This window comes from Vipera berus, assembly GCF_964194415.1.
Source record: "Vipera berus genome assembly, chromosome: 2".
Classification (NCBI taxonomy): domain Eukaryota; kingdom Metazoa; phylum Chordata; class Lepidosauria; order Squamata; family Viperidae; genus Vipera; species Vipera berus.
Genome location: NC_138203.1, coordinates 290307511 through 290331644, shown reverse-complemented (window position 1 = coordinate 290331644; position 24134 = coordinate 290307511). Strand labels below are relative to the sequence as shown.

The following is a 24134-nucleotide window of genomic DNA, read 5'->3' as shown; positions in this document are numbered from 1 at the left end:
GTTTTGGGGGGGGGCACACACACACCCCTGCCTTGTCTTCTACTGGCAGCTCTTCAGCTACTCAGAGGTGACCCTGGACTCGCACCCTGGTCGGTATCTCTTTACTCTCCTACCATTGGGTAGGAGATATAGGAGTATAGCCAGCCGCACCAACAGGCTGAAAAACAGCTTTTATCCGTGGGCTGTGAGGCTTTTGAATGAGAAATAACTTTTGTGAATTTTATGCAGAATTGACTTGGGAGGCCGGTGTGTGGTGTAGTTGGTTCACATGGTGTAGTAAGATGGAGGGTTTGTTGTCACTGTGTGTTGGGGGGGTGGGAGCACAAAGGGAGGCTCAGCTAATCTCAATGTATACATAGTGGTACTTTGACAATAAAGGTTCATTGTGTCTCCCTCTTCTCTTCTAGACGTGCCTGCTAAAGGTTTCCTGGCCTCTTGCCAGCTGTTCTTGGGACAATGTCCAGTTTGCCAGGGTAGCCCAGTGTGTATAGAGCCGAACCCCACATTCTCCCACATGAAGGGAGAGCAGCAATTACATCTTTTCGTCTTGACATTTTGACCCCTGTTGTCTGGGGTGATTCTCCGTCCTCCAAAGGTCTTTTCCCAAAAGGGGTGGACTTTCTTGGTTTCTTGACCTCGGCTGATGCAGCCCAGGACGGCCTTGGCTTTCTTTACAGTTGCATCACACTCTTGGCTCATGCTCCACTTGCGATTCTCCCACGTTCTTTCTGCAGATGGCCCTGCCTGGCATGCCACCCCATCTTGCACTCCTGTTCTTGATTTTTCATTTGTCCCCGTTGAAATTCCTCTGGCAAGTTGCTGCCCTTCATTCCAGCTTGTCACAATCCTCCTGAATTTTGATATTCCTCTACAGCACAGGTGTCAAACTCGCCGCATCACGTGACGCGTTGCGACTTTTTTTGCATTGCGGGAGCTGGGGTGGGCACGGCCTCCGTATGATGCAAGCGGCCTGCGGGCCGGCAGTTTGACACCCCTGCTCTACAGGGCGTGTGTGTGTGTGATTCTGCCTAGGTCTCCGTGACTCTCTACAACTTCAGCAACCACATTTTCCAACAACCCGTCCTAGCTTATAAAATCATCGACCAGCCCAGAGCCCAGAAGAGAGCCAGTGGTGCAGCACTCAGCGTTTCTCTGCTCTTCCCAGCGTAGCCAGAAACCCAGGGGGTCCTTTCTTGGGTGCGAGGGTTCAACCAGGCCCAGCTCAACCTAATGGTAACATCTAGCCCAGGTTTTCTCACCTTCTCCACAAGGGCCTCCTGGAAGCTTCAGAGGTTTTGCTGAAGTCACGAAGGTCCTTCATCCACATTCCCCTCGTGGACCGGTCAAGAGACTTTTATTCTTGAAGAAAGCAGCTCGCTCCCCACAAAACGTGCTTCCTTCTCTGAACGATTATTATGGGCTAACAGCAGTCTGTGTGGACTCTGGGCACCACGTACAGGAGGACTCATCCCCAAGGGGGCCAATCAATCAATCAATCAATCAGAAGAGAGCTGGAAGGGACCTTGGAGGTCTTCTAGTCCAGCCCCATTCAAGCAGGAGACCCTATACCAGGGGTAGGCAACCTCGGCTCTTTTATGACTCATGGACTTCAACTCCCAGAATTCCTGAGTCAGTATAGCTGACTCAGGAATTCTGGGAGTTGAAGTAAATGAGTCATAAAAGAGCCGAGGTTGCCTACCCCTGCCCTATACTACATCAGACAAATGGCTGTCCAGTCTCTTTTTAAAAACCACCAGTGATGAAGCACCCACAATGTCTGGTGACAGGCTGTTCCACTGGTTGATTGTCCTCGCTGTTAGGAAGTTTCTCCTTAATTGCAGGTTGCTTCTCTCCTTGATTAGTTTCCATCCGTTGTTTCTTGTCCTGCCTTCTGGTGCTTTGGAGAATAAATTGAGACACACACCCAACCTCTTCTTTGTGGCAGCACCTCAGACAGTTCTTCAGCTGTACCGATGGTGCAACTGTTATCAACAAGAGTCCGTTCCCCTCACTGCTGCTCCTCTCTTCCCTTCCACGAGCTTATAAACCAACCGCTGAACGGTCTGTTTCAAGGCCTCGCTCCGTGTGGACCTCAAAGGGGGCAACCTGCAGCTGCAGCACATCGCGAGACCGGCAGACTTCCTTCCTAGAAGTCCAGTTCCCGCCAGCCGAGGATTCCCAAGAGAAGGGTCCCCAGAAACCCAGGATGGTAAGATGGCTCAGGACGGCTTAACTGGCAAATTAATGGAGCGGCGTCTCTGTGGGCATCCTGCTCACCTACAAGGATGACTCCACACAGGCTGGCAGCACCACTTCCCAGAGCAGACCCAACACCTGATGTCTGATTTGGCAAAATATCCATGTTTTGTGAGTACAGATCGCTGCTAGCAGAGTTGTATGGCTACTGTTAGTCACCACAGGAGATGAGGTAATGTGTATTCTCACACAAGCCAAGATCTGGGGGAAATAAACCCCAGTCAGTCCAACTTCTCTGGTTAGGAGGATAACAAACATTTTGATCAGCAGAAGGCAGCCCGGCTTTCTCCATAATACATCTGGCCAGAAAAGTATTTTCCTGTTGCTGGATTAGTGGATGGAGGGATCACTGTGGAAGTAGTTTATCTTGATTCCAGCAAACAGGATTTACAGGACAGGTCTACAGAACTAGCGGCAGACCTATTGCTGAGAAAGTCCCTTTCCTTCTTTTCCTGAAACTGAACCGAGCACAGAAGCAGAGGCGGAAGGTAAGACACCCCAGGTGGACGTTGCCATATATGGTCTGTGGGGGGGGAGGGGGGAATATCTCTTACTAGTTTCAGCCCTAGCCTGGGAAACATTTTGCAAAACACAAGAAAGGGTTGCAGGGTGGGAGAAGATCCACATCCTTTGGCCAGCTACGAGGAGGATATCGCAGATATTGTCAGGATGCACATGGCCCCCTTCCCTCTGGGCTCCTGAAGAGGGGCAAAATGCCTGCCCTGCCACCGTTCCATGCCCACTAATGCTGACGCTCAAAACTCCTGCATCTGAGGCTTGCAGCGCCCCCTTCTTCCTTGGGGCTGCTGGGGGAATGGGAGCAGCCCCCCCTCCTTCAGCAGTCAACCTCCCAGGGTGCCCAGCCCAGCAGTTGCCGTGGGGCCTAGTTCAGCTGGGACACACAGCCCTTCTGCCCATCAACACCAGCCGCCAATTTCACTGCTCATAGCGACAGTCTCTGAGCGCAGCGACCGGCTGTTTCTTTCTGTTATCCTTCAAAAAACCATTCTGGAGCTTTTCTGAAGTCTTGGCCCTTCCGAAACGGCCTCCAGGAAGAGGTGAGTGAACTCGCACTGGCTCCCCCTAACTCTGGACGGCCCAGAAAGGGCTGCTGGACCAGGGCACCAACACAGCTGCCTCCGGCCTGGGCCGTGTTTTTGGATCAGAGCCAAAGGCTTCCCGTGACCCTAATCCACTTTCCGTGTCCCGTGCTCTGGTCCCGGGCCATCTCCATGGCCTTCTGGGAAATGGGGAGAGGGGGATGCCCCCCCACACTCCTTTCCAGGGCTGCACATTCCCGCCTCCTTCGTCTCCCTTCACGAGACCAGCCAGGTTGCTCCGCAGCTCGTCTGAAGCCTGCCGAGGGACCTTGAGGGCCTTATCTTCAAGCGGGGGTGGGGGGGGCGGCTCTGAAGGGCTGCAGAGGGTGGTGGGAGCTCAACTGGGGGGGCTGGAGTGGGGCAGGGATCAGGGCTGAGCCCTTCAGGCCAGGAGCTCCCTCCCCACAGCCTGGACCCCAGCCCCGCACACAAAGCCAGGCTTTGGGGGGGGGGGGACGTTGGGCTGGTGAGAACTTCTCCTGCCTTTGGAAGTTCTATTTAGCTGGTGGGAGAGACTTGGAAAGCTGGAGGTCACCCGAGGGCCCACGGCTGGCCCCACGACCACGGCCACCACCGGCGGCCTTCACACCATGGAGGGGGACTTTCAGGAGGAGCCCAGAAGGGTCTGAACCCCCGTACCCCAGATTCATGCCCCGAAATTCCTGGGCTGGCTCAACTTGGCGGGGGGTAGGGGGGGACTGTTTTCACCCTCAATAGGCAAAAGATGAAAACTGAGATGTCCCCCCCCTTCAGGTTTCCTAGGGGGGCCCGGCCCCTCCCACTTCAGGGTCCCCAAAAGTGGCCCCGGGGTGCCCAGGGGAGTGAAAAGCCCACTGCCCAAGTCAGTCTGCCCCGGCAGGGCCACGGAGGAAAGAGCCCAGGCGCCAGATGGGGAAGCACCCCCAAACCTCAAGGGGGAGGCGGGGGAGGGTTTCCTACCTTGTTGGGCTTGACCGCCCTCTGCAGGTTCTCGATCCACTTGTCCCGCTCGGCGGCGGAGCGGCAGGCGAAGCACTTGGTGCCCGAAGACGTGCTCACCTGGGACGGAAAGAGGGGCAGGGGTGAGCTGCCCTCTGCACGTGCCCAAGAGCGCCGCTCCCCCCTCCCTCCGCCGAGAGGCCCCACCTCGAAGCAGAACTCCTGGCCCAGGATGCTGCTGTGGACCGGCTTGATCAGGGAGTCCTCGTCCAGGTTCAGCTCCAGGGCTTCGGCCGCGCTGCTGGGGCTCAGCAAGGACTCGTGGGAGTGCGACTCCTTGAAACTCTGCATCAGGCGGGCCCTGTGCGGGGGGGGGGAGAGAGAGCAAGCTCAGTCAGCGGGGGGAGGGGCCCCCCAGTTGCGGCTGGTGGGGGGGCAGGACCGGGGAGGGGGAGGGAGAGGAGCGGGGGGTACCTGGCCTCTGCCTTCCAACGGGGCATCTCGGCAGCCGCAGGATACCCGGGAGTTGACCCCAGCAGAGGGGAAGGCTGCTGGGGGAGGGCACTGGGCAGGAGGGTCCTCTGGATGATGGGGAGGGGGCTCTGGGCCCCCCGGGGGGTCCGCGGAGGACCAGGGGCCGGGTCTGCCCTCCTCACAGCCAGCCGAGCTCCGGAGCCCCCTTCCCAGAGGAAGCCGGCAGAGTCCGTGCGCGGCTGCTCCCCCCCTCCCTTCCCCGTGGCATTTCTGTTGGGAGCTGCCGCCCCCAGCTGGATATATTTAGCCCAGCAGCGTAAGTGGAGGCAGCCCCTGCGTGTCGGGGCTGCCGTCAGCTGGGGGGGAGGAGGCAGGCAGGCGCTAAAAATACCCAGGGCACCCAGGACAGGACTTGGAGGGGGGAATGGGCAGTGGGGGGGGGTCCGAGGGGAGCCAGGAGGGCCACAGGGCACCCTGGGCTCCAAGGGCGGGTCCGGCCCCTCCCCTCCCCGTCCCCATCTCCTCTCCCTGAGCAGAGGGGGGGGAACCGCCGGGGCTCACCTGTCGTGGTCGGCGCTCCGGAAGCGCGGCAGCATCTGGCGGAAACTGCTGGTGCGGTCCAGCTTCGGCTGGCTCTTGGTGCGTTTGATGGAGCTCTTCAGGCGCCGGCTGAGGAAACCCTGTTGCTGTGGGCGGGCGGGGGCCAGGAGAGGAGGGCGGTCAGGGGGCCCGTGGCTCGCCACCTCCTCCACCCCCCCAGGCGCTGTGGGGTCCTGGGAGGGAGGCCGAGGGGGCCCTGGAGGATGCCTGCCGGGTGGCCCCTGGCGCCCGGAGGGCAGCGACCACCAGCCCTCTCCCTCCCTCCCCCCTCCCTCTGAAAAGGCGCTCAGGAAGGTGCGCCTGGCTCACCCCCGGCAGGAGCGGCCCATTTCCCCCGAAAGGCTCGCCCACGTGGCCCACGTTTCCCAGCAGAAACGCCCCCCACACAGGAAAGACCTTGGCTGGATCAGGCCCAGCAGCCGGAGATTCCCACAGACGCCTTGGCTGGGGAGCGGCTGAAAGGCCCGAGGCCGAACTGGCACCCTCGGCCGGCGTCTGGTCGGGAGGGCCCACTAGCCACGAAGGACCCTCCAGAAGGCGACCCGTTCAGTGGCCGTCAGCACCGTCCTCCCACTTAGGGGAAGCGGATCTGAAGCCAGCCCATTTTCCCCAGAACCCGCCTTTCTTTCCTTGTGGCCTCCTTTCCCTGCTCGGCTGCCTGGCAGACAGATGGAAAACTTGCTGACTTTTGCCCAGTTGCCTCTCTGGCTTCCCAGGATCCAAGATGCACCCCCCCACCCCCACCCCGGGGCAGGCCTAACCGCTTTTTCTTAGGACGGGGCAGGAGGGCCGCCCCAGGAGAAGTCAGAGGGGGGAGGCAGCCCCCCAGCCCTTTGCAGGCCCAGGCTCAGAGCCCAAAAACAGGCACAGCCAAGGGCTGCCAGGCTGACCCTCCCCCCCAAACCCCAGATTCTCGGGGTGGGGGGAGAACCAGCACTCAAGATGTAACACCTTCCTGCCCAGTGGCTGAACCCTCCACCTGCCCCCCCACCCAGCCCCACTGGTGGGCAGTTCCTTTCTCCAAAGCCGGGGCTGGGTCCAGCAAGGTGAGCAAATGGGGGCAGGAAGGGGGCCAGACGCCAGGCCGGCAGCCCCATGGGCAGGGGTAGGCAACTGTGGCTCTTTTATGACTCATGGACTTCAACTCCCAGAATTCCTGAGCCAGCATGGCTCAGCTTGGAAACCTCTCTCTTTCCCCTCAGCGTGGCTGGCTCAGGAATTCTGGGAGTTGAAGTCCACGAGTCATAAAGCGGCCTAGGCCTAGGCCAGGGGTAGGCAAGCTTGGCTCTTTTATGGCTCGTGGACTTCAACTCCCAGAATTCCTGAGCTGGCATGGCTCAGCTTGGAAACCTCTCCCTTTCTCCTCAGCACAGCTGGCTCAGGAATTCTGGGAGTTGAAGTCCACGAGTTATAAAGCGGCCTAGGCCTAGGCCAGGGGTAGGCAAGCTTGGCTCTTTTATGACTCGTGGACTTCAACTCCCAGAATTCCTGAGCTGGCATGGCTCAGCTTGGAAACCCCTCCCATTCCCCTCAGCACGGCTGGCTCAGGAATTCTGGGAGTTGAAGTCCACGAGTCGTAAAAGAGCCACGGTCGCCTACCCCCACCCACGGGGGACATCACAGCTTGTCCTCCTCGAGTCCCCTCCCCCCCTGAAGGTTACGGGGCAATGAGGCAGTCTGTTTAGCGTCTGGGGCGCTTCCCCTTGCTTCCACAGGCCCCTCCCAGCGCAAGGGGCTGGACTAGATGCCCTCTAAGGAAAGGTACCTGGTGGCGTGGCCAGCCCTTCCTCTGATCCTTGCCCCTACTGAAGAAAAGGGGGGGCTCAGGGAGGGGGGGTGTCACTCACCGAGGAACGGAAGGGAGGGGCCGGAGGGGCATCCATGTTGATGCTGTACTGCTTCCCCCCAGGGACGCTCTTCCTCCGGGAGCGGCTGGCGTGGTACTCTGCAGGGGGGGAGAGAGGGGCAGCGTCCACTTCCTGGGCACCCCCACCGAAGGGCTTCCGGTGGGGGGGAGGAGCAAAGACCCAGGAGTGCGTGTGGGAGGGAGGCGACTGCCGACCAATGATGAACAGTGGGCTGCAGGACCCCCCCAGCCCTTCCAGCCTGCCCCCCAACTCCGCCAGAGGGGCACCCCGATTCCTCCCAGCCAGGCCCCCCCTCTTGCCCAGGGAAGGAGTCCTGCACATGACCGGCCCTCTGGGCCCCAGCTAGGACCCCCTTTCCTTTCCCCCCCCCAGGCCTCCCGCTTGACCCCCAAGCACCCCCAGGACCACCAAAGAGCCGCAGCCCGGGCTCACCCCAAGTAAGGAAAGCCCCAGTGGGCTTAAGTGGGGACCTGGGTCTCCTTTGGGGGATCCCCGAATCGGCAACCAGGAATCGCAGGCTCCGTCAGCCAAGGATGGGGGGGGCACCAAATCCCTCTTCCCCCCCTCGTGAAGCAGGCTCTGGATGAGCATGCTGACTCGGAGGGAGCCCACCCGTGGGCAGGGTTTGCCCACCGGGAGCCCCACCCTGCCCCCTCCTCTTCCTCTCCCAGAGTGGGAGGACGAAGGCTCTAGTGGGCCCCCCCCCGTCCTTTACGTGAGCCTATTTTTCCACATCGTGGAACAATTCCCTCCCTGTGGAAGCCCATCGTGCACTGCCTGTGTGAACGGTCTGCCTTGCAATCCCTTAAACAAAGCGACTTCCTACTCGCTCACCGAGAAGGCGATTGTGTGTGTTTTCTAACACTTTTGCCCTACACTAAACTAAGAAACAAATTTTATTTTTTTCCTGTTTGAAGGACTCACAAGCGGCTTCCCCATCGTCTCCCCCCCCACCCCCGACAGCCAGGGACGTCCTTCCTGGAAGCCTAGATGGGGATCTGCCGAAGGGGTGTCTGAACGCGCCCAGCGGAGAGGACGTGAGTGTGTGGGCGTCGACAGGGGCAGCTGGCCAAGAAGCCCAGGTGCTGATGCTGCTCTGGGGGGGGGGAGGAAGGGACGCCGTGGGTCACGCAGGCCCAGTGGTGGGATTCAAATAGGTGAACAACCGGTTCTCTTGCGTGGATGCCGCTTCCGGAAGTCCGTTCTGGGGCTGGGCAACCAAAAATTGGCTACCGGTTCTGCCGAAGGGGTGCGAACCGGCTGAATCCCACCACTGCAAAAGGCCCCTCTGGGGGGGGCACTGAGGGGCAACCTACAAAAGGTCAGCAAGCAATCTCCCCAACCTCATTGGAGGTTCTCTTCCCTGCAGGGGGGGCACGGACACCACCCATTGAAAGCCCACATGCCGTTGACCCCTGGGGACCCCCTTGCCTTCCGCAACCGCCCCCAGGCAGCCAGGAAGAACAGGGGTGCAAGAACGGTGGCCCCGTCCAGACCCCGGTGGGCCTCAGGAAGCGAGAGGGGACCAGGCAACCCATGTGGCTGAGCTGCCCCCCCCAGGGGGCTGGCAGGATGCCACCTGCCATCATGCAGCAGGCACGGTCGCTGCAAACCGCCTTGCCTGGTCCTTTGCCCCCCCCGCCCCGTGTGCAGCAGGGGGCCCCCCTGTGGCCCTGGAGCAGCACCAGCTGCCAGGATCTGCAGAGAGGGCTCCCCCCCCACAGCTCTCTGGCACCGGGCACAGCCACCCACCGGCTCTGCCACCATCTGTCTTGCCCGCCCGCCTGCCGCTCCGCCACGCCAGCCCTGCGAGCCGCGGCCTCCGCCCTGTGCCTTCGTGCTCCCCCCAGGCCCGAGCAGGCCCCCTCCCTCCCGTGTGAGGGGAAGGAGGGGGAGCGAATGCCCCCCCCCAGCAGATCCCCTCTCTGCTGCCCCCTTTTCGGGCAGGGAGGGGCCTTCTGGAAGGAGAGAGGGGGCCCCCCTTCAGGCCCATTGAACTGTCAGCTGGAAAGAGCCCCCCCCCAGGAGAGCCAGGCAAGGGCTGGATGAGGCCCCTGGCCCGCCTGGCCCAGCCCCCTGCACAGCTAAGATGCTTGCTCTCTCTCACGCACGCAAACCCACGTAAATACACACACGCACAAACACACCAGCCTCCTCAACTGCAGCAATGGGATGGGGGGGCTCAGCCTGGTGCCCCAACCGCACGCGGGACCGAGTCTGCCCCGAGCACAGACCCGCGCCCCCCCCAAAAAAAGCCCTTTCGGCAAACCCCGCTGCCGCATACGGACGACCCCCGCCTGGCAAGCCCAGCGCCACGTGACTGCCTGGCCCGATCCGGCCGCTAAGACCACCCCCGGGTTCACCCACGTGCCAACACACCGACGGACGCAGCTGCCGAGCCGGCCGAACTCCTCCAGCGCGGGAACGCGGGCGGGACCCGGTCGCGCGCTCGCACCTCAGCGGCGGCGGCGTTCAGCCAGACTCTCCCCGGGCCGGAGCCCCGAAGCCCATCGTCCCCTGCAGGGCGGGGGGCAGCACCGGGGTCGGGGAGGGGAGGGGATCGGAGCGGCCGCGGAAGGCAGGGCCGGCAAGCAGGGACCCCCTCCGAGGCCCGGCGGGTTCCCACCCCCGCCCAGCGAGGTCGCCCCGGCCCCGGAGCTCAGCGGCCGCTCCGGCGGAGGGCAGATCGCGGCCGGCGGCCGGCCGGGAAGGGCAGCGGCGCGGGGCCCGGGAGAGCCGCGCAGGCCGCCGCCAACGACCCCGCGCCCCGCCGGGCCTGGCAGCGGCGCCCCCCGGGGAAGGCAGGCGCCCCGGGCCGGCAGCGGCCTCCGGCTCCGCGCGCGCGCCCGAGCATCACGCCCGCGACGCCCCCGCACTCGCCGGGCGCGCCGCGAAGGGGCGGCCTCGCGCGAAGACGGAGCGGCGGCCGCGGCGCTGCCCACGCGCGCCCGCCCGCCCCCGCCCCGCCGCCCCCGCCCCCGCCCTCGCCGCCCCGGCCCCGCCGCTGCGGGACGGGCGGCGCTTACCTGCCGGCGCCGGAGGCCCCCCCGGCCGCCCGCGGCTACGGGGCGCGGCCCATGCCGGGGCGGGCGGGCGGGCGGGCGGGCGGGGGGCCCGGAGCCTAGGGCTCCACGCGGCCCGCAGGGCGGCGGCCCCCGCCCGGCGCTGCAGCCGTCGGAGCTGCGGTCCCCGCGCTGCTGGCTGCGCTCGTGCCTCGCTCGGCGCCCGCCCCGCGCTCCCCCGGCATGGCAGCCGTTGCTAGGCGACGCGCGGCTGTCATCGGCGCCCGGAGTGCGCGGGGGGGCGGCGGCGGGCGGGAGGGCCCCTCCCGGACCCCCCCCTCCCTCCCTCCCTCGCCCGGTGCAGCCGGCCGGGCCGGTCTACCTGCGGGCGGGGGGCGGCGGCATCTCCCGGTGCAGCAGAGCGCGAGGGCGGCGCGGGGGCTGGCGGGGAGCGGCGGGGGGGCCCCGGGGGGCGGAGCTTCGCGGGGAAGCATCCCGGGGCCGCCCCGGAGGAGGCCCTGCCGCTGCTCCCTCCGGCCGGGCGGGACGCCGGCAGCGGCTCCGTCCGGCCTGGCGGGCGGGCGGGGAAGGCGGCTCTCCTCCCCGGGGCTGGCTCCACCCCGCCTGGGCGGCGATGGGGCCGGGGCTGCGGCTCAACCCCGGCCGGGTCACGCGGGGTCACAAAGCGGGCGGGGGGGGGAAGGGGGCGCTGCCGCCCTCGCCGGATCCTGCAGGGGGCGCTGCTGGCCGGCGGCCAAGGGGAGGGGGCGTCCCTTCGCTCAGGCAGGCAGTCTTCGCTGCCTCTCTTCTTTGGGGTTTCCATGGAAACCTTTTAAGCCAACTTCTCAGGGAGACAAAATTCTTTTTTTAAACCCCGAGGGGGGAGGGGGGGCCGGGGCAGGTGAGCCCGGCTGGGGGAGGGGCGGACGGACGCCCCCCCCAGGCCCAGCAGCCGCCCAAAGGCCCGGGAAGCGGGTGGGGGAGGGGCAGCCGGGCCAGGAGGGCAGCCGCCTCAGCAGAGCCCCCCACCCGGAGGGAGGATGGTCCCTATAGCAACAATTGCCAAGCTCCTTTCAAGGGCCCTTGCTATTATGGGCTGGGACTCGAGGGGGGGGCGTTGCAGGCAACAGCTGAGAAGGAGCTTCTGGCCGGTCCAGGGAGGGGGGCCGGTCTCCGCTCGCCCCCCCCCCAGCCTGGCAGTGCCCTGGTCCAGGCTCCCAGCAGGGAGGGGCATCTTGTGGGAGAGGGCGGCCACTCGGCATCGCCCCCCCAGGAGACCCCTCCCCTCAGCACACGGGAAGGGGGTCCCCAACACCCCCGCCTGATCAGACTGCTGGGACGAGGGTCCCTCTGCAGCTCTTCCTCTGCTCAGAGCTGGGGGAGGGAGGGCACCGGACCCCCACCAGGCCCCCCTCATCCCCCACCAGTCGCTCCCCCAGTTCCACTCGCCTTGTGGCATTGTGGCCCTTCCTCAGCTGGCCCCGGCCCCCCTTCCTGCGGGCCCTTTGGGGGCCCACTGACCCAAAGCGGGAATCCTCGTGCGCAGAGAGCTCGCAGTTGTTCCCCCCCCCAGTTTCAGAGTGGGGGGGCGGTCGCCCCTTCCTCGGCAGCCGCCTTGGGGGCAGATCCAGGTGGCCCCAGACCTGCTCCGACCCCTTGCAACGTGGGGGCGTTGATGGGGAGCCTCTGGCAAATTCAGGGTTACCGGGCCCCGCCTGGCCCTTTGACCTGCTGAAGAGCAGCCCCCCCCGCTCCCCTCTTTTGCCTTCACGGGTCCATCGCCCCCCATGGGCCAAGGCTGGGGGGATGGGCAGCAGCCAAGCCCCCCCCCCATACAGACCAGGCAGACGGTCAGCTTGGGCTGAAGGAAGACGGGCCCCCAGAGGACCGAGGCCCATGGGGCTGGCCCCCACCCGCTTTACTTCCCTGTCAATCATTTCCCTCCCACACTGGTTACCCCAGGTTCATGAGGCCGAAAAGAGGCAGGAGGAGAAGCTGGGGTCCCTCCGTGGCACCCCAAAGGCCTCTGGGGTCCCCATCCCCCCTTCCTCTTGGGGCTGGGAAGAGAAGGCAGTGAAACACGGGGTCACCCGCAGCCTCGCCCCTCTCCTCCCCCAATGGCGATTTCGCTCCAACCCCAGACCGGCAACTTCAACCCATGGATGGCAGCTGCCCAGCCCAGGCCTCCCCTCTACCGGGCCTTCGATCGTGGGCCTTCGTGAAGGGGGTGTCCCCTCCCCAGCACAGGACCCCCTTTGCAAACGGAGGCCAATTCTGGGGGCCAAAGGGGGTCCTGGCCACAAAGATCTGGCGGGCTCCAACTTTCCCATAACCTCCAGGACTGCCTCTTCAGTGCTGGGAAAGTCACTCACTCACACAAAAACACACACACACACACAGAGAGACTCATTCAACTGACCCCCGGCCAACCACACTGTTTCCATCAAACCCATCCTAAGATCCGGGGCAACCCTGGTTCCCCCCGCCACCAACCATTTGCAGGCCCCCCCTGGCCCCCCCTCCTACCTTGCTCAGCTTGGGTCCGGCCTTCCACGGGAACGCTGACCGTCCGGCGCAGAAGCTTGCTCCGCCCGGCGTCCCTCTGGCGTTCTCGAAGGAGCAGAGGGTGAATCTTAGGGGGGGGGGGGAAGAGCAGCCCAGATCAGGGGGGAGTAGAGCAGAGAAAGAGCACCCCCACACACACATACTGCCAGAGCCCTCTCTTCTCCGACCACCCCCTCGCCGCATCCCCCCCAATCCACGGCCGGCCTGGGTAACCACGGAATTAATCTCCCTGGCCTGGGCTTGCGGACCAAGTCCGATCGTGGTTTACAAGCACCATCCCGGGGGCTGCAAGACAGCTGAGCCAGACCCGGCGTAAGGGCCCGGCGTAATGTGGGAACTCGGACCGAGGGGTCTCCCAGGCCATAGCCCCACCCCCAGCCCAGAAAAAGGCAGAATCCTGCACCCCTTGGAAAGAAGCGCCTCGGCTACTTAACCGCAGTTGAGCAACTGTCTAGCTGGACGCGGGAAGCTACAAACCATGGTTCGCCAGCCGCCTTTGCCCCCCCCCGATGCAGGAACCCGTTTAGCCCCTCCCTCGATTCAGTCTTTCTGGAGCCCAGGGGGACCAGTACTTGACCCCCCCCCTTTGAACCCAAGAATTTAGGGCGCTTCCAGGGAGAGGCCTCAGGTTGGGGGGGCCCTCAGGCCGCAGAAGGCCACGGGGCCAAAACAATGGTGGGGGGGCTGCATGGGGGCTTCCTGGCTGTTCCTCCTGGACTGGGGGCTTCAGCTGGATCCCAGCCCTGTGGGTGGCCCCAGTATGGGGCAAGCTCTGGGGCAACGCTTGGCCACCCCAGCCCCTTCCCCCTTGCTCTGGGCCCCCCGTGGGGGTGGGGGACCGGAGGGAGAACCCCACCCCATGCCCCGCGGCTCACCTCCTCCTCGTCCAGCATCAGGAGCTGGTTCCCAGAGATGATGCAAAAGCGGGGGGCGTTCCAGGGACGGTCGTAAGGAGAGTGGACATACTGCACCCGGGACCCCGGTGCTCCTCGCACATCTGCGGCAGAAGGGCAGAGTCAAGCAGAGCCGGCCAGGCTTGGAGCCCCCCCTCAGCCCCTCTCCCCACAAAAGGGCCTGGGGTCCGGCTCTGCCAGGACACCCCCCCCATCCCGAAGCAGCGGGAGATGCCAGCCCCCTCGGCTCCCTCTGGTTTTTCTGAGAGAGAAGTGGGCCTCGTCCCCTCGCCCTGCGGTGCCCTCTGCCCCACTGGGGAGTCTCTGTGGGGGGGGGCAGACCGTGGTCTCGGCCTCCTTTCCTGGCCACGAGGGTTCGGCAGTCGCCGCCACTTGGCACCTGGCGGCCTCGCCTCGCTCCCTGAGGGCCACTGAGGCAGCTCTCCCTTCCAGGCAGGCTGGGGGTCCCTGCCCAAGGCCGGCAGATTGGCAGGAGCAGAGGAGTGGGCGGTGGGCTCTCTGACCAGGGAGGCTCCACCCCCGCCAGAAGGGGCTCTGCAGGCCTCGGGGCCACCCTCTGCCCACCCCCCACCTGCCTTTCGACAGCCTTGGGGCCTCCATCCGCTCGCCTGCCTGCCTGCCTGCCTGCCTGCAGGGGTGGGGGCAGCGGGGGAGTTGTGTAAGGCCTCAGCCGGCCCTGTGCTGCCCCCCAGTGGCAAGAAGAGGCTGCCAACAGCCAGGAAGAAAAGCGGGGGGGGGTGTTTGAGGCCTCCAGCAAGGGGGCAGGCGGAGAGACCTGCAGGTGACATCCTGGCTGGGCTCCGGGTGGTGGGAAGGGGCCGAGATTCCCCACTGGGGAATCACCGCCGTGGGTGGGGATATTTAGATCCGATCTGGCCAGGACCCCACCCCACCCCCATCTCCCTGGCTTGGAGACAGGTGGAGGAGCCCCCATAGCCATCCTCTCCAGAAGCCCCTGGCCCTCCCTGCCCCACATCCTCAGGAGAAGCCCCCCCCTTGACCTATGCAGCCACAGCCAGCCCCCTTTGCCGCGGGGGGGGGGCATGGCCAGTACTGTAGGGCCAGAGCAGTCCTGGGCCTTTGGGGTAATTGCAGGCGGGGGGGTAGCTGGGGGTCTTGCCTTTTAGGTCCAGACCCTCTGCCTCCCCAAATGGGGAGGTGTCCGGGGGCTGCAGAAAGCAGGCTGGGGAAGGCACCTAAACCCACAAGCGACCCCTTCTTGGCCCCTCCGGATCTCCTGGGGAGGCAAAGAACCTCAGGGATCGGTCCTCTCGCCTCTCCTGTTCAACATCTATATGAAGCCGCTGGGTGAGATCATTCGTGGCTTTGGAGTTGGGTATCATCAGTATGCTGATGATACCCAGCTTTTTATTTCGACCCCAAACCACCCCAGTGATGCCCTCGACGTGATGTCCCGTTGCCTGGAGGCGGTCCGGGTCTGGATGGGGAGGAACAGGCTTCGGCTCAACCCTGACAAGACTGAGTGGCTGTTCGGGCCGGCATCCCGGGAAATTCAGATTACTCCATCCCTTGCCATGGGGGGTGAGCTACTACACCCCGTAGATAGGGCGCGCAACTTGGGGGCCCTCCTAGACTCACAGCTCTCTTTAGAAGAGCATATTGGAGCTGTGACTAGGGGGGCCTTTGCCCAGATTCGCCTGGTGCGCCAGTTGCGGCCCTATCTGGACCGGGATGCCTTGCGTACAGTCACTCATGCGCTCGTGACCTCTCGTCTGGACTACTGTAATGCTCTCTACATGGGGCTGCCCTTGAAGACCACTCGGAGGCTCCAACTGGTGCAGAATGCAGCCGCGCGAGTTGTGTTGGGAGTCTCCCGATACTCCCATGTTACACCTTTGCTCCGCGAGCTGCATTGGCTGCCGGTTGCCCTCCGGGTGAGATTCAAGGTGCTGGTGATGACCTATAAAGCCCTGAATGGCTTGGGTCCGGGATATCTGAGGGAACACCTGCTGCCAGCATCAACTTCCCTCCGTCCAGTGCGCTCCCACAGAGAGGGCCTCCTCAGGGTGCCTCCGATCAGAGAATGTCGATTGGTGGCCCCCAGGGGGAGAGCGTTCTCTGTGGGCGCGCCAGACCTGTGGAACCGCTTGCCGGTCGAGCTCCGGATGGCCCCCGACCTCCGCTCCTTCCGGCGGGATCTAAAAACTTATTTATTTGATCAATCCGGCCTGGTTTGATGGGTTAAGGGCTGAGTTTTTAATATGGTTTTAATTACTGTTCATATCGGGCATAATATTTAATTGTTTTTTAACTTTTGTACTTCGTTTTTAATATTTATTGCCCTGTACACCGCCCTGAGTCCTTCGGGAGAAGGGCGGTATAAAAATTTAATAAATATAATAAAATATAAAGATACAGGATGCTGCCCCCCCCCCCGGTCCAGGAAGGCTCCCTTCCTTCTGCCATCCCCTCTCCAGACCAGCCAGACCGGGGGGGGGGGGGGACGGGGGGGAGAGCCAGGCCGGAGGGGCCCTGGATGGTTCACAAGACCCTAAGCTCACTTTCATAACTCGGGTCAGGGATCCGGGCCCCTGAGTGGCCAGATGGATCTCTCTCTCTCTCTCTCTCTCTCTCTCTCTCTCTCTCTCTCTCTCACACACACACACACACACACATTTTTTCTTTTCTCTCTCTCTTCTCTCTCACACATCTCTTTTTCTCTTCTCTCTTTTCTCTCTTCTTTTTTTCTCTTTTCTCTCTCACACACAGACACATCTCTTTTTCTCTTTTCTCTCTTTCTTCTCTCTCACACATCTTTTTCTCTTTTCTCTCTCATCTTTTTCTCTTCTCTCTCTCTCTCTCTCCCCTCTCTCTCTCACTCATCTCTTTTTCTCTTTTCTCTCTTTTCTCTTTTCTTTCTCTTTTTCTCTTTTCTGTCTCTCATCTTTTTCTCTTTTCTCTCTCTCTCTCTCTCTCTCTCTCTCTCTCTCTCTCTCTCTCTCTCTCTCTCTCTCTCTCTCTCTCTCTCTCTTTCTCCCTTGCCATCATGATTTGCACCTATCAGACGTACTGGCGTTTTTTCCTGGGTGGAAGGGGAATCACTCTGAATTATTTACATTACTATTACTGTGATTCTTATGATTTTCCTATATATTATTTTCTCTTTCCCCCCCCCATCCCGGGGATATGTTCACACGGGAGGGAGGAAAATGAGCAGCCTGTGTTTTAATCAACGGTGATGAAGCTTAAAAGGCTCCCCCAGGGAAGACGAGCGACCAAAAACAATTAACCCGGCCCAGAACCCACCTATGGAACTCCTTGCCACCAGATGTGGGTCTGACTGCAGAGCAACCCAAAGGGCTTCCAAAGCTCAAATCAGCCCCCGCTTGGGACTGCTGGCGTGGGGGACCCTCTTTGTAAACAGACAGAAACTCAACAGGTCTTAACATGCGGGCCGACCCCCGGACCCAAACCGGCTGGTTGCATTTTAGCTGAAGCCATGGCCCAGCCCTTGTTCCTGTGGCACGTGGGCTCCCCGGGCCACGCCAGGGGTGGCGGCCAGAATCAGCCCTTTGGGGGAAGGGGGGGGTCCAACCCTAAAACACCACCCCCACCTTCTTTAGCTGATTGGTGGATTAATTAATTCATCAGGTTTAACGCCTGGGCCACCCACTCCCAAACCCGGCTCAGCAAGGCTCACCGTGAAAGGCGACTTGTTAAAAGGAAAATAAAACAGCCCAGAAAAGGTTGGGGGGGGGGGCAGGGGGGAGTAAAAACAGAAAAACAAAGTAAAGGAAACAGTCCTAAGAAAACAAGCAGGATTCAGTCAGTTCCGGAAGGGCACAATTTGGGCGGGGGGGGGGAATATCCCGGGGGGGGGACCATTCCAGAGGGCAGGAATTAAGGCCCTGCCTGGTGTGGGCCCCTCCCTCCAACCCTGTATGACCAGGCCGGGTCTTTGAACAGGACCCTTGAGTTGATCCAAAGCCAACTGGGCACTGGTGCAGCTTCACAACCAAAACGGACACACACACACACACACACACACACACACACACTGGAGAGCCCCCTCCTCAGTGCCTGCCCGTTCTGGACCAGCTGCTGTTTCTGGACCGTCTTCAAGGGCAGCCCCAAGAAAGCACATTGCAGCAGCAAAGCCAACTGGCTCTCCGTCGCTTTCCCTCCATCTACAGACAGTGCTCAACTTAACAACATATTTCACTTAGTGACCGGAACCGGGGGGGGGGGGGAAAAGTGACAGGACCGTTTTTCACCCCACCGTTGCAGCATCCCCAGGGACACGTGACAATTCAGGCGCTTGGCAACCGACTCCTATTTATGATGGTCGCAGCATTCCGGGAGGGGGGGGTTGTCACGTGTGTCATTCCATTTTGCGACCTTTTGACAAGCTGGATTCGCTTTACAGCTGTCTTGCCAACTCAACAACTGCAGCGATTCACTTAACGGTGGTGGGAAAGGTTGTAAAATGGGGCAAAATTCACTTAACGACAGTCTCACTTAGCAACAGAGGTTTTGGGCTCTGTTGCGGTCGTAAGCTGAGGACTGCCTGTATTCCTAGGGCCTCCTATGGGACAGGCAGAGGGCAGACAACAGAGAGGGGGCCTCTGTCCACACATGCAGCACTAAGAAGCAGGTCACCCACTACAAGCTGTCAATCAGGCGAGCGGAAGACACAGAGAGAGAGGAAGAGAGTGGGGGGAGGGGGAGAGAGGGAGGGGGAGAGAGATGGCCAGAGGCAACCCCAGCTGGATCCTGATGAGGCAGAGGGACCCCCATGGAAGTTTCTCTCATTGGAAAAGAGAGCCTCCAGTTCCCATCATCCTGCTGGCTGGGGATTAGGGGCTGGGAGCCTCTTCTATTTGAGCCCCCCCCCCGTCAGCCACCAGCTGAGGGCCAGGAGTGGTGCAACTCCTGTCCCCCCCCTCCCCCCCAGTGCTGGAAAGCTCTCCAGCCCATGAGCACTAGCAACTTGGCTGGGAGAAAGAAGCGTCCCAGTGGCTTCCCCAATGTTGGCAGCTAGTTGGGCAACAAAACGCCTGCCGGGAAACCCACGAGCGCAGGGGGCGCCCGGGACCCCGCGGCCCCCACCCTGCCAGCTCGGCCCATGGCACGAGGCCTTGCCAGGCACGGTGGGGCCCATTTGGGGCTCCCCCCACCCCCACCCCGTTGCGAGGGCAGTTCTGGCAGCTCTTCCCTCCTGCTTCCAACCCCCCCTCTTCCACGGATCCGTGTTTGTCCCTTCTTAGGCTGCCTGAAAGGGGCGGGAGGAGAGCGAGACCTCCATCTGCTGGGGCCTCAGGAAGGGCTCGGGGCAGAGGATGGGCGTTGTAGTCCAGCTGGGAGGAGACATCCCCTGCCTGCCGGCACTGGGTGTCAGCAGGCCCAGCAGGGAGAGTCTCCCCAAGGGGGCCGGGGGCCCCCCAATGCGGGGGCTCCTTCCTCAGGCCTCAGAGGCTGCAAGCCCCGGAAGGGCCCCTGGGGTGCCCTGCCGGAGAGCCCCCCTCAGGACGAGGCTCCCTCCAGCGCGGCTGTCCCTGGACACAACTGGCAGGCCAGTCGCTTCACTCCCAGGGGGGCGGGCAGGACCCCCATCCCAGCAGGCAGGTGGGGGGGGGCACAAGGCCCTGGCCCCCTCCAGCATGCCAGCCTGGCAGTGCTCGTGACAAAGCTGACTCCCCGGAATCTCTGGCCGGAGAGTGGACGTGGCAGAGCCAGGAGGGGGCCTGCTGAAGCCGCCCGAAAGGGGCACCTGTGGGGGGGGCCTTCGGTCCATTGGGGAAGGAGAACGAAGTGGCCCTTTGGGTCCTTCCCAGCACACCTGAAGCCTCAGGCAGGCAGTTTGGGAGCTTGGGGGGGGCAGCACAGGCCCACGTGGGCTCCTCCCCCCCCAACCTCTGCTAAGCACCACCTGGCCTCAGGAGCCTGCAACGCCCGAAAGGAATACAAGATTTCCCCCCCCCACAAAGCTGGAGTCCCATCCCCCCCCATCCAGGCTTCGCGCTCTCGCTCTCTCTGCTGTTGCCATGCAAATGTGCACCGAGGCAGCCTCCAGGCAACAGCGGGAGGAGCGAACGCAGCATCTCCTTAACGGGATCCAGCAGGAAAGACCCCCGGGGGCGGGGGGGGGGGCGTGCAGAGCGACCCCCGGGAGCCTCGGGCCTGAACCGGTGCACCAGCCAGGAGGAAACGGCTGCTGCCGCCAGGCCAGCGAGGGGGGGGGGGTTGAGGGGGGGGAGATGCAGATCACCACGGCCCGCTGGCCCTGGGGAGGGAGGGGGCTGGGAAAGGCCTGCCTTCCTTCCTTCCTTCCGGCCGCTTGGTGCAGCAGAGAACCGTCACCCCACCTGCCCTGCTGGACGGCTGTTCCAGCTGAGGACGAGGGGAGGTTTGCCCCCCCCAACTAAACGGGGAAGAAAGAACAGCGCTCCGCTGCCTTGGGAATAAAACCAACGGGGGGGGGGTCCCTGCAGTGCAGCGCCACCGCCAATCTTGTAGAATGTACTTCATGCCGGAGCTGTCCCCCCCCCGCCAGCATCCTTGAGCAGGGTTGCCTGGCAACATCACGCCCCCTCCCTTTCCCGAAGAGAGCTAGCGGGCCTCCGATTGCGAGGAGGAGGGGGGGGTCCGGTTCCCCCGCCCAGGCCGTTTCCTGCAAAGCCAAGGTGTGGGGGAGGGGAAAGGTGACCCTCTTTCGCGGGGGGGTGGTGGAGGGGAAGCGTTTTGGGGCACGAAGACACCCGCAATCTCCCGTGACGAGGCGCGGGTAATGGTGGGGCAGAACGGGGCGATCGTCCCCCCCCCCGCCCGCGTCTCCGTCCTCAGCTGCCCCGACCGGGACGCTTCGGCTTTCCCCACAGCAGCCCCCCGGACCGGGCTGGGCGCGCGCCCCTCCCCTCCCGGCAACGGCGCTCGCCCTCCACCCGAGGCACGTGGGAGGAAGGGGCTGGTCCGCCAGAGAAGCGCCCCCTGCCAGAGTTGGCACCAAAGGCCCCGGCCTGGGAAGGCAGCATCTTCAGCCGGGACCCCCCTCCCCGCCGCCGCCACCGCCGCCCGGGCGCCGCTTCCTCCGACGGGCGCCTCCTTACAGCCCGGCAGGCGAGTATCTGGTGGCGGCTGGCGCTGCGGAGCCGGGAGCCCTCGGCGGGGCCGCAGCCGGGCGCGGCGCCGACCCCCCGGCCAAGCCCGCGTCCAGGGCCGGGGCCAGCTGTGGCTCCCGCTTCCGCGGCGCCCCCTCCTCCTCCTCCTCCTCCTCCTCCCCCCGGCCCCCTGCCGCTACGGTCGGCCGACGGCAGGCCGGAGCGCCCCGATCACCGGGTGCGGGGTCCAGAGCGCACCATCTCTCCCGGGATCCGGAGGCCGCCATCCGGCCGCAGCTGGCCGAGCGCCACGATGCTTCTCTCCCGCGGCCTCGCCGGCCAGCCGCGAGCGTTGAAAGGGGCGCAGTCCCCAGGCGGCCGGCGGACCCCTTTCCCAGCCGGCTCCCACCTGCCTCGCCAGGCCCGAGCGCGCCGGAATCCCCGGGGCGGAGCGCAGCATCTCCTGCCCCGGCCCGGGTCAAACCTCCGGGAGGAGCCGCCGGACGCAGCCCTGCGCCGCAGCCCGCCCCGCGCCGGAGCTGTGCAGAGCGGCAGCGGGCGGGCGGGCGGGCGGGCGGGCAGCGTCGCCCCTCCGACTTCCGGGCGGCAGGCTCTGCCCCGCGGCCGAGGGAGGGGCCTGGCCGCCGAGCCCCCCCCCGCCCGCCGCACCAGCCAAGACGCCTCTCGCCGCCCCCGCCCGAGCAGCGGCAGCCGCGCGCGCGCCGAGGAAGGAAGGTCGCCCTACCTCGGAAGGGGACGTAGGACATGGCGCTGCCTTCATCCGCGGCCGGCTCCCTCGCCGCCGCCGCCGCCGCCGATCACGGACCGGCCTGCGGAGGAAGAGGAGGAGGAGGAGGAGCAGGGGCGGCGGGGGAAGAGGGGCAAGCCGGGAGGGGGGAGAGCGACCGAGCAGCCGCCGGTTCTGCCTGCTGGCCTCCTGGCACCGGCCCTCCCGCCGTCCGCCGCTCGCTCGCCCCCGCCGCGCCTGGCTGGGCCACCGCCGGCTGCGCCTCTCCGGCGCTGGGGATGCGGCGGGAAAGCGGGGGAAGAGGCGGCGGCGGTTCGGGTGATGCGCGGCGGCTGGCGAGCCTCCCCCTGCCGGCCGCTGCCTGCCCGCGCCCCGGCTCCTCCTCCGCCGCCGTCGGGAGCCGAGGCTGCAGCGCAGGCCGCCCGGCCGTCCCGAGCCTCCGCGGCACCAGCTGCGCCGCCACCGCTGGAGCGCGGCAGGCGGGCGACGGGGAAGGCGCGCTCCCGGCGCCGCCCCTCCTCTCCCAGCCGGGCCCGGCGCCTTGCCCCGCGGAGGGACGGCCCCCCCAACGGGGGACGAGGGGTGGGCGCCCCCCCGGGGGGGCCCGGAAGCGCGAAAGGGAGGCCCGCGACGTCCATCGGTCGGCCACCGGCTCCGCCGGGAGCCTCCCCCGCCATCCCGTCCGGCAGCCCCGGAGCCCTCGCTGCGCCCGCCCGACGCCGCCACAGTCCGGGGCTCAGCCGGGGATCGAGAGAGGCGGGACGGGCCCGGCGCCCCTGGCCGCGCCCGCGAGACCCTTCCTGGCAAGCCGGGGTTGTGGAAAGGCGGCGGCGGCGGTTGCAGGGTCTCGGGCAGAGATCGCCGCGGGAGGGTGGCTCCCGCCCCCCCCCCCGCTCCTGGCCCGCTGCTGCCTCCGAGGACCCGAATCTGCACCCACCCCCGGAAAACCAGGGAAGCCTCTTCCTCCTCTCGCCAAACCTTCAGGCAGAGACCCAGGCACCCCCCCTTCCCAACTTTCTCTGAGGGGGGCTGCCAGCTGCCTTTGGCCAAGCAGCTGTGGGGCCAGCAGGTCCCACGGTAAGCTCAGAGGGTTCTCAAAGGGCCCAGCTGGCGCTTTTGATGCAGGACACTGGGGGGGGGGGGCCCTCCAGGCTGGGCTCACCAACTGAAATGTTCCTGCTGCCTTCGCCCCCCCCCCGCAGCAGCCCCCCACACGCCTCAGCTGAGTCAGCCCCCTGCCCTCCTTTTTCTTGCACCCCACCGCTGGCGCCCCATCCAGTAGGTTGGGCTCCGACTGACTGCTCAGGCTGGCGTCCTTCCCTTTGGGGATGGTGGACAAAGCGAAGGCTGCCTCTTGGGGTTCTTGAGCTTCGCCCCAGTTCTGGAGACCCCCAGCGGCCTAACTGGAGCCGAGCTGCCATGTCAGCTGAGGCAGCTCTTCCAGGCTGATGGAGCTGTCTTCTTTTTATTATTATTATTTTTATTATTATTTAATATTTAATTTAATTTAATATTTGCATTTATATACCGCCCTTTCCCTGAGGACTCAGGGCGGTTTACAGGGAATTAAAAATCAAAACATACAAAAGTTAAAACCAATTTAAAAAGCATTAAATTCACCCTGTTCATTAAAACCCCAGTTAAAATTTTCTCCTCAGCCTGGGCCCGAGAGCTCAAAGAGCCAGGTCTTCAGGCCCCGGCGGAATGATCGGAGGTCGGGAGCAGTCCTCAGCTCTACCGGCAGCTGGTTCCAGAGGGCAGGCGCTCCCACTGAGAAGGCCCTATCCCTGGGTGTCACCCGCCGGCAATCTCTCACCGGCGGAACCCTGAGCAGACCCTCCCTGTGGGAGCGCACTGGGCGAAGGGCGTTTGATGCCGGCAGCAGGTGTTCCCTCAAATAACCCGGACCCAGGCCATGTAGGGCTTTATAGGTGATAACCAGCACCTTGAATTTCACCCGGAGGGCAACCGGAAGCCAATGCAGCTCGCGGAGCAGAGGTGTTACATGGGAGTATCGGGAAACCCCCATTACAACTCGCGCGGCCGCATTCTGCACCAGTTGAAGCCTCCGAGTGGTCTTCAAGGGCAGCCCCATGTAGAGAGCGTTACAGTAGTCCAAACGGGAGGTCACAAGCGCATGAGTGACTGTGCGTAGGGCGTCTCGGTCCAGATAGGGACGCAACTGGCGCACCAGGCGAACCTGTGCAAAAGCCCCCCTGGTCACGGCTCCTATGTGATCTTCAAAATTGAGCCGTGAATCCAGGAGGACGCCCAAGTTGCGAGCCCTATCAATTTATTTATTTTATTTAGGGTTAGGGTTAGGGATTATGATGATGATGATGATGATGATGCATCTGACATCCTCTCCCCTGTCCTTTATTCAGAGTGGCTGCAAGATAACAGTTGGCACCCCTTGCATAAGCGGGAGACACCCCCCCCAGACCGTTCCAGACAGATGGCCGCACACGCTCTTCTTAAAAGCCTCCAGAGATGGAGGCACCCACAACTTCTGCAGGCAGGTTGTTCCACCGGTTAATTGTTCTCCCTGTCAGGAAAATTCCTCCTTAGTTCCCAGTTGCTTCTCTCCTTGATTAGTTTCCATGCTTCCTTGTCCTGGAGAATAGGTGGAGC

At 63.6% G+C, this 24134-nt stretch overlaps 1 protein-coding gene across 1 annotated transcript in view; it reads right to left on the bottom strand.

The window, feature by feature from the left end:
* The window catches only part of SYNGAP1 (synaptic Ras GTPase activating protein 1), a gene marked incomplete at both ends in the record, with an annotated part of 34265 nt that extends 12743 nt beyond the window's left edge, over positions 1–21522 (bottom strand). Inside the window, 7 exons of the mRNA XM_081319745.1 lie at positions 4296–4394; positions 4482–4635; positions 5310–5431; positions 7196–7293; positions 12745–12850; positions 13659–13780; positions 21501–21522. Of these exons, the coding sequence (XP_081175871.1) occupies positions 4296–4394; positions 4482–4635; positions 5310–5431; positions 7196–7293; positions 12745–12850; positions 13659–13780; positions 21501–21522 (723 nt within the window). The remainder of the gene's footprint in view (positions 1–4295; positions 4395–4481; positions 4636–5309; positions 5432–7195; positions 7294–12744; positions 12851–13658; positions 13781–21500) is intronic.
* Between the last annotated feature and the right edge of the window lie 2612 nt (positions 21523–24134).